Source organism: Mobula hypostoma, chromosome X1 (assembly GCF_963921235.1).
Source record: "Mobula hypostoma chromosome X1, sMobHyp1.1, whole genome shotgun sequence".
NCBI lineage: Eukaryota > Metazoa > Chordata > Chondrichthyes > Myliobatiformes > Myliobatidae > Mobula > Mobula hypostoma.
Genome location: NC_086128.1, coordinates 72,526,772 through 72,538,582, shown reverse-complemented (window position 1 = coordinate 72,538,582; position 11,811 = coordinate 72,526,772). Strand labels below are relative to the sequence as shown.

The 11,811-nt window shown below is 54.4% G+C and overlaps 1 protein-coding gene across 1 annotated transcript in view; it reads left to right on the top strand.

Annotated features, from left to right (window-relative positions):
* The first annotated feature begins 544 nt into the window (after positions 1–544).
* pgap3 (post-GPI attachment to proteins phospholipase 3) overlaps positions 545–11,811 on the top strand; it is a 49,445-nt gene continuing 38,178 nt past the window's right edge. Inside the window, exons 1-2 of the mRNA XM_063038055.1 lie at positions 545–759; positions 6,435–6,532. Coding sequence (XP_062894125.1) covers positions 573–759; positions 6,435–6,532 — 285 coding nt within the window. The 5' untranslated portion in view covers positions 545–572. The remainder of the gene's footprint in view (positions 760–6,434; positions 6,533–11,811) is intronic.

Sequence of the window (11,811 nt, the reverse complement as noted above, 5' to 3'; positions counted from 1 at the left end):
CCCGAGTACCCATCTCAGTTACGGCCCCGAGCCTCTGGTCAGTCCCTGACCGCCCCCCTGCCCATTGCTGGCTACCAGTCCCCAGCCCGAGCCAGTGTCCAGCTGCCCGGCTCAGGCCTCAGGCCTCCCCTGTCCGATCAGCGGCCCCCACCCCGAGCCACACTGACCCTCGCCCCAGCTGGAAGGGGGCGGGGCGCGGGGTGGGCGGGGCCGGCGCGGGGTGGGCGGAGTCGGCGAGGGGGCGGGACACAGCGTGCCTGGGCGGTCCGTCTCGGCCTCGGGGGCGGGGCCGGCGGGTGGAGGGGGCGGGTCCGTCTCGGCCTCGGGGGCGGGGCCGGCGGTAGGAGGGGGCGGGTCCGTCTCGGCCTCGGGGGCGGGGCCGGCGGGTGGAGTGGGCGGGTCCGTCTCGGCCTCGGGGGCGGGGCCGGCGGGTGGAGTGGGCGGGTCCGACTCGGCCTCGGGGGCGGAACCTCGGTCGGGAAGCGGGGAGCGGTTTTGTGCGCCGCACCGGAAGTTCCGCGGGAGGTGCCGGTAGGGGGGGCGGAGTTGCGCGTTGCACCGGATGTGCCGGGATGCGGACCGCGGCCTGGGTCTCCGTTTACATTGCGGCGGCGTGGGGCCTGGCCGGGGTCGGCTGCTCGCAGGGGGACCGGGAGCCCTACTACCGCCAGTGCGTTCGGCTGTGTGAGCGCCGGAACTGCACCGGCGCCGCGCTGAGGGCTTTCCACAGGGCGCAGCCCATCCACATGCAGCTGACAGGTGAGGACACTCGCCCCTGACCCTTCACCCGCCCACCCTAGGGATCCTTCAACCTCTGACCCTTCACCCCTCCACCCCCGGGATCCTTCAACCCCTGACCCTTCACCCCTCCACCCCCGGGATCCTTCAACCCCTGACTCTTCACCCCTCCACCCCAGGGATCCTTCAACCCCTGACTCTTCACCCCTCCACCCCCGCGATCCTTCAACCCCTGATCCTTCACCCCTCCACCCCAGGGATCCTTCAACCCCTGACCCTTCACCCTACCCCAGGAATCCTTCATCCCTTGACCCTTCACCCTACCCCAGGAATCCTTCAACCCCTGACTCTTCACCCCTCCACCCCCGGGATCCTTCAACCCCTGATCCTTCACCCCTCCACCCCAGGGATCCTTCAACCCCTGACTCTTCACCCTACCCCAGGAATCCTTCAACCCCTGACCCTTCACCCTACCCCAGGAATCCTTCATCCCTTGACCCTCCCCCCACTCCAGGGATCCTTCACCCCCCCCACCCCAGGGATCCTTCAACCTTTCACCCCCACTCCAGGCATCTTTTAACCCCTGACCCTTAAGTCCCCCATGTCAGGGATCCTTCAAATCTTGACACCCCACCCCAGGTATCCTTCAACCCCTGACCCTTCACTCCCCCCCCATCCCAGGGATACTGAAAGTCTAGAGCAGGGGTCGGCAACCTTTGGCCTCTGTGGGCCGGATCTCGTATTAGTGAGTGGACAGTGGGCCAGATAAATCCTATAAAGAATTTGAAATATTGGAATTATCCATTTAGATACATCTAGTTATGTTTTGCCTCAAATTAATGAATAACGCATGCTAGAAAATCATTTGTGCTTAAGGTTGCCTACCCCTGGTCTGGAGTAACTCAGGAAAACTGGAGGAACTCTGCAGGTCAGGCAGCATCTGTGGAAATTAATAAATGGTTGAAGTTTTGAGCCGAGATGAGTCCTGATACAGTTATTCTATCAATGGCGTTGTGATCTTGCCCTTCATAAATACAGGGCACGTTTCAGTAGCTGTTACAGTTTTTATTCTGTAGGGGTATCGTCCTCCCTCAGTTCACTCTGTGATGGTCTGATCAGCACCAGTAGTGTGCAAGACCAGCCTTTCGCTGCATCTTGAAAGCCGAAGGTGGGATAACGTACAGCGAGGCGTGCTGTCTGCATCAATGACCAACGCAGTCCGAGGGTGTGCTGGGGGGACAGCCCGCAAGGGTTGCCATGCTTGGCGCTGATGTAGCGTGCCCGTGACTCACCAGCCCTCGTGTCCGCGGATTGTGAGAGGACACCGGAGCGCCTCGAGGAAGCCCGCGCGGTCACGGGGAGAGCGTACGAGCTCCTTCCGGACAGGGACCGCTCCCCCCCCCCACGTTGTACAACTGGGACCGTGAAGCGTTACGCTGCCTGTCATCACCAGGTTTCTGAAAACTCCCTGAATACCCAAACACTCCCCTATTATTCCTTTTAGTTTGAACCACAGAACACGACAGCACAGAAATCAGGCCATTCGGCCCTCCTAGTCTGTGCCGAAACATTATTCCGCTAGTCCCATTGACCTGCATCCAGTCCATAACCCTCCAGACCTCTCCCATCCATGTATCTACCCAATTTATTCTTAAAACTTAAGAGTGAGCCCGCATATACCACGTCAGATGGCAGCTCGTTCCACACCCCCACCACTCTCTGAGTGAAGAAGTTCCACCTAAATCTTCCCCCTTTCACCCTAAAGCCGTGTCCTCTCATATTTATCTCTCCTAATCTAAGTGAAAAGAGGCTATTCACGTTTACTCTGTCTGTAAACCTCTATCAAATCTCCCCTCATTCCTCTACACTCCAAGGAATAAAGCCCTAACCTGTTCAATCTTTCCCTGTAACTCAACTCCTGAAGACCCAGCAGCAACCTAGTAAATCTTCTCTGCACTCTTTCAATCTTACTGATATCCTTCCTATAGTTAGGTGACCAGAACTGCACACAATACTCCAAATTTGGCCTCACCAATGTCTTATACAACCTCACCATAACATCCCAACTCCTATACTCAGTACTTTGATTTATGAATGCCAGGATGCCAAAAGCCTTCTTTACAACCCTGTCTACCCGTGATGCCACTTTCAGGGAATGATGTATCTGAACTCCCAGATCCCTTTGTTCCTCCGCACTCCTCAGTTCCCTACCATTTACTGTGTACGTCCCTGTGTAAGTTTTGCAGTAATCTTGCAGTCTGTACTGCTGCTGGGGTTCAAGCTCAACCAGACATATCAACACAGCCCCGTTCCTGCGGGGGCCATGGTGCAAGACAGTGCAGACAGTCACACGCAGCAACCCCCCCCCCCAATGTAGAGCAAATATAATTTTTTATTTTATTTGTTGAGGCGCATCGCGGATTTGGCCCTCAGAGCCGCGCTGTCCAGCGAAGATCTGATTACAGAATCCTTATCCGGTTTAATATCACCAGCATCTGTCATGAAATTTTGGTAACTTTTAGCCTAACCACGGGACAATTTACAATGACCAATTAACCCACGAACCGGTCTGTCTTTGGACTATGAGATGCACCCGGAGGAAACAACACGCGGTCACAGGGAGAGCGTACAAACTCCTTACAGGTAGCGATGGGAATTGAACCCAGGTCACTGGGACTGTAAAACGTTGTGTTAACCACTACACTACCGTGTGATGGGAATCGAACCCGGGTCACTGGTACTGTGAAACGTTGTGTTAACCACTACACTACCGTGTGATGGGAATCGAACCCGGGTCACTGGGACTGTAAAACGTTGTGTTAACCACTACTCTACCGTGTGATGGGAATCGAACCCGGGTCACTGGGACTGTAAAACGTTGTGTTAACCACTACACTACCGTGTGATGGGAATCGAACCCGGGTCACTGGGACTGTGAAACATGTTAACCACTACACTACCGTGTGATGGGAATTGAACCCAGTCACTGGGACTGTAAAACGTTGTGTTAACCACTACACTACCGTGTGATGGGAATCGAACCCGGGTCACTGGTACTATAAAACGTTGTGTTAACCACTACACTACCGTGTGATGGGAATCGAACCCGGGTCACTGGTACTGTAAAACGTTGTGTTAACCACTACACTACCGTGTGATGGGAATCGAACCCGGGTCACTGGGACTGTAAAACATTGTGTTAACCACTACACTACCGTGCGATGGGAATGGAACCCGGGTCACTGGGACTGTAAAACGTTGTGTTAACCACTACACTACCGTGTGATGGGAATCGAACCCGGGTCACTGGTACTGTAAAACGTTGCGTTAACCACTACACTACCGTGTGATGGGAATCGAACCCGGGTCACTGGGACTGTAAAACGTTGTGTTAACCACTACACTACCGTGTGATGGGAATTGAACCCAGTCACTGGGACTGTAAAACGTTGTGTTAACCACTACACTACCGTGTGATGGGAATTGAACCCGGGTCACTGGGACTGTAAAACGTTGTGTTAACCACTACACTACCGTGTGATGGGAATCGAACCCGGGTCACTGGGACTGTAAAACGTTGTGTTAACCACTACACTACCGTGTGATGGGAATCGAACCCGGGTCACTGGGACTGTAGAACGTTGTGTTAACCACTACACTACCGTGCGATGGGAATCGAACCCGGGTCACTGGTATTGTAAAACGTTGTGTTAACCACTACACTACCGTGTGATGGGAATCGAACCCGGGTCACTGGGACTGTAAAACGTTGTGTTAACCACTACACTACCGTGTGATGGGAATCGAACCCGGGTCACTGGGACTGTAAAACGTTGTGCTAACCACTACACTACCGTGTGATGGGAATCGAACCCGGGTCACTGGGACTGTAAAACGTTGTGTTAACCACTACACTACCGTGCGATGGGAATCGAACCCGGGTCACTGGGACTGTAAAACGTTGTGTTAACCACTACACTACCGTGTGATGGGAATCGAACCCGGGTCACTGGGACTGTAAAACGTTGTGTTAACCACTACACTACCGTGCGATGGGAATCGAACCCGGGTCACTGGGACTGTAAAACGTTGTGTTAACCACTACACTACCGTGTGATGGGAATTGAACCCGGGTCACTGGGACTGTAAAACGTTGTGTTAACCACTACACTACCGTGTGATGGGAATTGAACCCGGGTCACTGGGACTGTAAAACGTTGTGTTAACCACTACACTACCGTGTGATGGGAATCGAACCCGGGTCACTGGGACTGTAAAACGTTGTGTTAGCCACTACACTACCGTGCGATGGGAATCGAACCCGGGTCACTGGGACTGTAAAACGTTGTGTTAACCACTACACTACCGTGTGATGGGAATTGAACCCGGGTCACTGGGACTGTAAAACGTTGTGTTAACCACTACACTACCGTGCGATGGGAATTGAACCCGGGTCACTGGGACTGTAAAACGTTGTGTTAACCACTACACTACCGTGCGATGGGAATTGAACCCGGGTCACTGGTACTGTAAAACATTGTGTTAACCACTACACTACCGTGTGATGGGAATTGAACCCGGGTCACTGGTACTGTAAAACGTTGTGTTAACCACTACACTACCGTGCGATGGGAATTGAACCCGGGTCACTGGGACTGTAAAACGTTGTGTTAACCACTACACTACCGTGCGATGGGAATTGAACCCGGGTCACTGGGATTGTAAAGCGTTGTGTTAACCACTACACTACCGTGTGATGGGAATCGAACCCGGGTCACTGGGACTGTAAAACATTGTGCTAACCACTACACTACCGTGCGATGGGAATCGAACCCGGGTCACTGGGACTGTAAAACGTTGTGCTAACCACTGCACTGCCGTGCGGTGGGAATCAAACCCGGGTCACTGGGACTGTAAAACGTGCTAACCACTACACTACCGTGTGATGGTAATCGAACCCGGGTCACTGGGACTGTAAAATATGTTAACCACTACACTACCGTGCGATGGGAATTGAACCCGGGTCACTGGTACTGTAAAACGTTGTGTTAACCACTACACTACCGTGCGATGGGAATCGAACCCGGGTCACTGGGACTGTAAAACGTTGTGTTAACCACTACACTACCGTGCGATGGGAATCGAACCCAGTCACTGGGACTGTAAAACGTTGTGTTAACCACTACACTACCGTGTGATGGGAATCGAACCTGGGTCACTGGGACTGTAAAACGTGTTAACCACTACACTACCGTGCGATGGGAATCGAACCCGGGTCACTGGTACTGTAAAACGTTGTGCTGACCACTACACTACCGTGGTAATTATGATAGCAGAAAAAGATAACAGTTACAAAAAAAAAATTAAATAATCTCGCCCAAATCCCTGAGCGTCACAGCCTGCAGATGGGATGTTGGCCTGAAGCCGTGTTTCTGCTGGACAAGTCCGCAGCAGTACCTCATCTCACTCGACTGCAGACAACTCGATCCAGTTTGCCTACCGCCGAGCAAAAGCAACAAATTTCACGCAATTGGCCAATGGTGGGGCACTGGTTGCAGATTCTGTGACCTTCCAGTCGGTGTTCGAGAGAGAGAGAGAGGGTGTTTGTAGGTGGATATCGGCAGGGAGGCGGCTGCTCTGAACTCAGCGTGCTGGTGGGTGGTGAGACTGATCGCGGTGTCTGTTTGTGCCGGCAGGCTGGACCTGTACTGACGACTGCCAGTATGACTGCATGTGGGACACGGTTGGTCTGTACATCCAGGACGGACACAGGGTGCCTCAGTTTCACGGCAAGGTAATAAAGTAGTGTTTAACGTCTTTTCAGCCTTCCCTACGGCGAAGGACCCAACCTGTTTAGTCCGTCGTGACAAGTGTACGAAGTTATGATCAAAGTATAGAAACATAGAAACATAGAAAATAGGTGCAGGAGTAGGCCATTCGGCCCTTCGAGCCTGCACCGCCATTTATTATGATCATGGCTGATCATCCAACTCAGAACCCAGCCTTCCCTCCATACCCCCTGACCCCTGTAGCCACAAGGGCCATATCTAACTTCCTTTTAAACATAGCTAATGAACTGGCCTCAACAGTTTGCTGTGGCAGAGAATTCCACAGATTCACCACTCTCTGTGTGAAGAAGTTTTTCCTAACCTCGGTCCTAAAAGGCTTCCCCTCTATCCTCAAACTGTGACCCCTCGTTCTAGACCTCCCCAACATCGGGAACAATCTTCCTGCATCTAGCCTGTCCAATCCCTTTAGGATCTTATACGTTTCAATCAGATCCCCCCTCAATCTTCTAAATTCCAACGAGTACAAGCCCAGTTCATCCAGTCTTTCTTCATATGAAAGACCTGCCATCCCAGGAATCAATCTGGTGAACCTTCTTTGTACTTGTATTGTTATTAATAGTTTTGCATTTTTTCTCAGTACTTTGCAAGCATCTAAGGTGTGTGTATGTGTGTGCATTTCACCGCCTCGACATTCAGACAGCCGCAGAACAGAAACGAAAAGAAAGCCAGTGGTGGGGGATGGTACAGGTGCAGACACGCCCAGCCCTGAGATACCAGGCATGGCCATTTCATTCCAAACAACTGGCTTATTCATCATTCCAGAAATTCTCTCTGCTGCTTCCTGCTCCCTCCCCTCGCCTTTCCCCCTTTCCTAAACATGATTCCCCTCTCCCTGCCTCCTTTCCACTCTCAGTCCGCAATAGAGACCCACATCAGAATCAGGCTTATCATCCCTCATGTATACAGCAGCAGTACAAAGTGCAATGCGTAAAGTTACTATAGCACTGAGCAAAAGTCTTAGGCACTCTAGCTATATTTTATATATATATGTGTGTGTGTGTGTGTATATATGTGTGTGTATGTATATATATGTGTATATGTATATATATGTGTGTGTATGTATATATATATATATAAAATTACACACACACACACACACACACACACACACCTTAGATGCTTGCAAAGTACTGAGAAAAAATGCAAAACTATTAATAACAATAAATAAATAATATTGAGAACATGAATTACAGAGTCCTTGAAAGTCAGTTCATTGTTTATGGAAGTTCATATATTAATTTGAGAGATCTGGGCCCGGATCCCCCGCTGCCACGTCCCAGCCCATACCCGACCTTTGCCAGATCGGACCTCGCCCTCGGTTCGGGTCCAGGTTCGGCTACGAGCTCATCGCCGTCCTGCCAGGCGCAGGTGTACCGCCAAGAGAAAGAGCCTCCCTCTCGTTAATGGTCGGAGCCCCTCGGCACAAAGAAAGCTGGGAATCCCCTTGCTCCAGACCGAGGTGCACCACGTAGTACATATAACTCTCTCTCACTCACACACACACACACACACACACACACACACACACACACACACACCCCAAATTAATATTACCACAGATAACTTTAACAACACTTTATATTCCGTCTGGGTAGCCTCCAACCTGATGGCATGAACATCGACTTCTCTAACTTCCGCTAATGCCCCACCTCCCCCTCGTACCCCATCCGTTATTTATTTATATACACACATTCTTTCTCTCTCTCTCCTTTTTCTCCCTCTGTCCCTCTGACTATACCCCTTGCCCATCCTCTGTTTCCATCCCCCACCTTTTCCTTCTCCCTGGGCCTCCTGTCCCATGATCCTCTCATATCCCTTTTGCCTATCACCTGTCCAGCTCTTGGCTCCATCTCTCCCCCTCCTGTCTTCTCCTATCATTTTGGATCTCCCCCTCCCCCTCTAACTTTCAAATCTCTTACTAGCTCTTCCTTCAGTTAGTCCAGACGAAGGGTCCCGGCCCGAAACGTCGACTGTACCTCTTCCTAGAGATGCTGCCTGGCCTGCTGCGATCACCAGCAACTTTTAGATTAGATTAGATTATGGGAACACTCAGTCCTCTTTTATTGTCATTTAGAAATGATACAATGTTTCTCCAGAGTGATATCACAGAAAACAGGACAAACCAAAGACTAACACTGACAGAACCACATAATTATAACATATAGTTACAGCAGTGCAAAACAATACTTTTATGTGTGTTGCTTGAAATATATCCCAGCTAATCGACACTTGCATGTCATGCCTTTTATTGAGATACAGTGTGGGACAGGCCCTTCCTGCCCTTCGAGCCACGACCCCCCCGCCCGATTTAACCCTAGCCTAACCACGGACACTTTACAATGACCGGTTAACCTGCTGACCGTTATGTCTTTGGGCTGTGGGAGCGGCGGCCGTTCGGAGAGAATCCTGACAGGGCCAAACCCCAGACTCCACACCCGGGGGAAACCCCGGGCATCCCACGGGGCAGCCATACGGAAAGAATCCTGACAGGGCCAATCCCCAGACCCCACACCCGGGGGAAACCCCGGGCATCCCACAGGGCAGCCGTACGGAAAGAATCCTGACAGGGCCAATCCCCAGACCCCACACCCGGGGGAAACCCCGGGCATCCCACGGGGCGGCCGTACGGAGAGACTCCTGGCAGGGCCAAACCCCAGACCCCACACCCGGGGGCGGGGAGAACCCCGGGTATCCCATGGGGCGGCCGTACGGAGAGACTCCTGGCAGGACCCGGAACCCCGGACCCCACAGCCGGGGGAAAACCCGGGCATCCCACGGGGCGGCCGTACAGAGAGACTCCTGGCAGGGCCGAACCCCAGACCCCACAGCCGGGGGAAAACCCGGGCATCCCACGGGGCAGCTGTACGGAGAGACTCCTGGCAGGGCCAAACCCCAGACCCCACACCCGGGGGAAAACCCGGGCATCCCACAGGGCGGCCGTACGGAGAGACTCCTGGCAGGACCCGGAACCCCGGACCCCACAGCCGGGGGAAAACCCGGGCATCCCACGGGGCGGCCGTACGGAGAGACTCCTGGCAGGGCCCGAAACCCCAGGCCCCGCACCCGGGCATCCCACGGGGCGGCTGTACGGAGAGACTCCTGGCAGGGCCCGAAACCCCAGGCCCCGCACCCGGGCATCCCACAGGGCGGCTGTACGGAGAGACTCCTGGCAGGGCCCGAAACCCCAGGCCCCGCACCCGGGCATCCCACGGGGCGGCTGTACGGAGAGACTCCTGGCAGGGCCCGAAACCCCAGGCCCCGCACCCGGGCATCCCACGGGGCGGCTGTACGGAGAGACTCCTGGCAGGGCCAAACCCCAGACCCCACACCCGGGGGAAAACCCGGGCATCCCACAGGGCGGCCGTACGGAGAGACTCCTGGCAGGGCCCGGAACTCCAGGCCCCGAGCTGTAATGACCACGGCGCCCAGCTGTGACACGAGTCCGACAGTACTGGCGCTTCGTACGTTGCCGAGCCCTGGGTGGTGGCGGGGACCCCCCGCGGTCTGACGGCCTGGGGGGTGGGTGCAGGTGGTGAGAGAAGCTGCCTCCCACCCCCTCAGTCCTCGTCCTGGTGTACCTGGTGGTGTGAGACGGGTGGGGGGGGGCGCAGGGTAAGCCGGCATTTCCAGCGCAGAGACGGGCTTCCACCCAGCCAGCACCGTCTGTCAGCGCCTCATCGAGTCCGTCAGTGCAGCGCGGCCCCCACCACCCCCGTGGGCTTCCCTTTCCAGGGACCCTGCACCAGGGTGAACGGCAAACACCGCTCTGGCTCAGAGGAGTATTTCAGTTAAATTCTTTCGAATGAACGCAGGACTGTCCAGTAGAGGCCCTTCAGAACATGATGTTGTGCCGGTCTAGGATCAAACTGACCCTTCCCTCCCACATAACCCTCCGTTTTTCTATCATCAGTGTGCCCATCTGAGAGTCTCTTCAATGCCCGTAATGTATCTGCCTCTCCCACTGCCCCTGGCCGGGTTTCCCACACACCCACCACTCTTTGTGTGAAACAAAAACTCACCACTGGGTGGTGGGGTGGAGCTGTGTCTCCACCAAAGGGGAGGTGCCAGCCTGCAGGTCACCCATGGGCAAGGCGCATAACACCCCCCCCCACCCTGGGATCAGGGTCCCGTGAAGCCGTGGTAGCATCCGGTGCACATTGCAACTCCTGGTGACGACTGGCAGCCATTCCCTGAAGGGTCAGCTCAGACCCAGTGCTGCGTGGGAGACGAGCGATGAGTAGCGTGAAAAGGTGGGTTGGGGGTCGGGGGAGGGCGAACAGCAGCTATACTGGGATGGATATACTGAGAGAGGCGTGCCTCAGGCCCCACACCACCATGTTCAGGAACAGTTATCACCCCTCAACCATCAGGAAGGAGGTACTGGAGCCTCAGGCCCCACACCACCAGGTTCAGGAACAGTTATCACCCCTCAACCATCAGGAAGGAGGTACTGGAGCCTCAGGCCCCACACCACCAGGTTCAGGGACAGTTATTACCCCTCAACCATCAGGAAGGAGGTACTGGAGCCTCAGGACCCACACCACCAGGTTCAGGAACAGTTATCACCCCTCAACCATCAGGAAGGAGGTACTGGAGCCTCAGGCCCCACACCACCAGGTTCAGGGACAGTTATTACCCCTCAACCATCAGGAAGGAGGTACTGGAGCCTCAGGACCCACACCACCAGGTTCAGGAACAGTTATCACCCCTCAACCATCAGGAAGGAGGTACTGGAGCCTCAGGCCCCACACCACCAGGTTCAGGGACAGTTATTACCCCTCAACCATCAGGAAGGAGGTACTGGAGCCTCAGGACCCACACCACCAGGTTCAGGAACAGTTATCACCCCTCAACCATCAGGAAGGAGGTACTGGAGCCTCAGGCCCCACACCGCCAGGTTCAGGGACAGTTAATGATCCCTCAACCATCAGGAAGGAGGTACGGGAGCCTCAGGACCCACACCGCCAGGTTCAGGAACAGTTATTACCCCTCAACCATCAGGAAGGAGGTACAGGAGCCTCAGGACCCACACCGCCAGGTTCAGGGACAGTTAATGACCCCTCAACCATCAGGAAGGAGGTACGGGAGCCTCAGGACCCACACCGCCAGGTTCAGGAACAGTTATTACCCCTCAACCATCAGGAAGGACATACAGGAGCCTCAGGACTCACAGGACCATGTTCAGGAACAGTTATCACCGCTCGACCATCAGGAAGAGCATAAG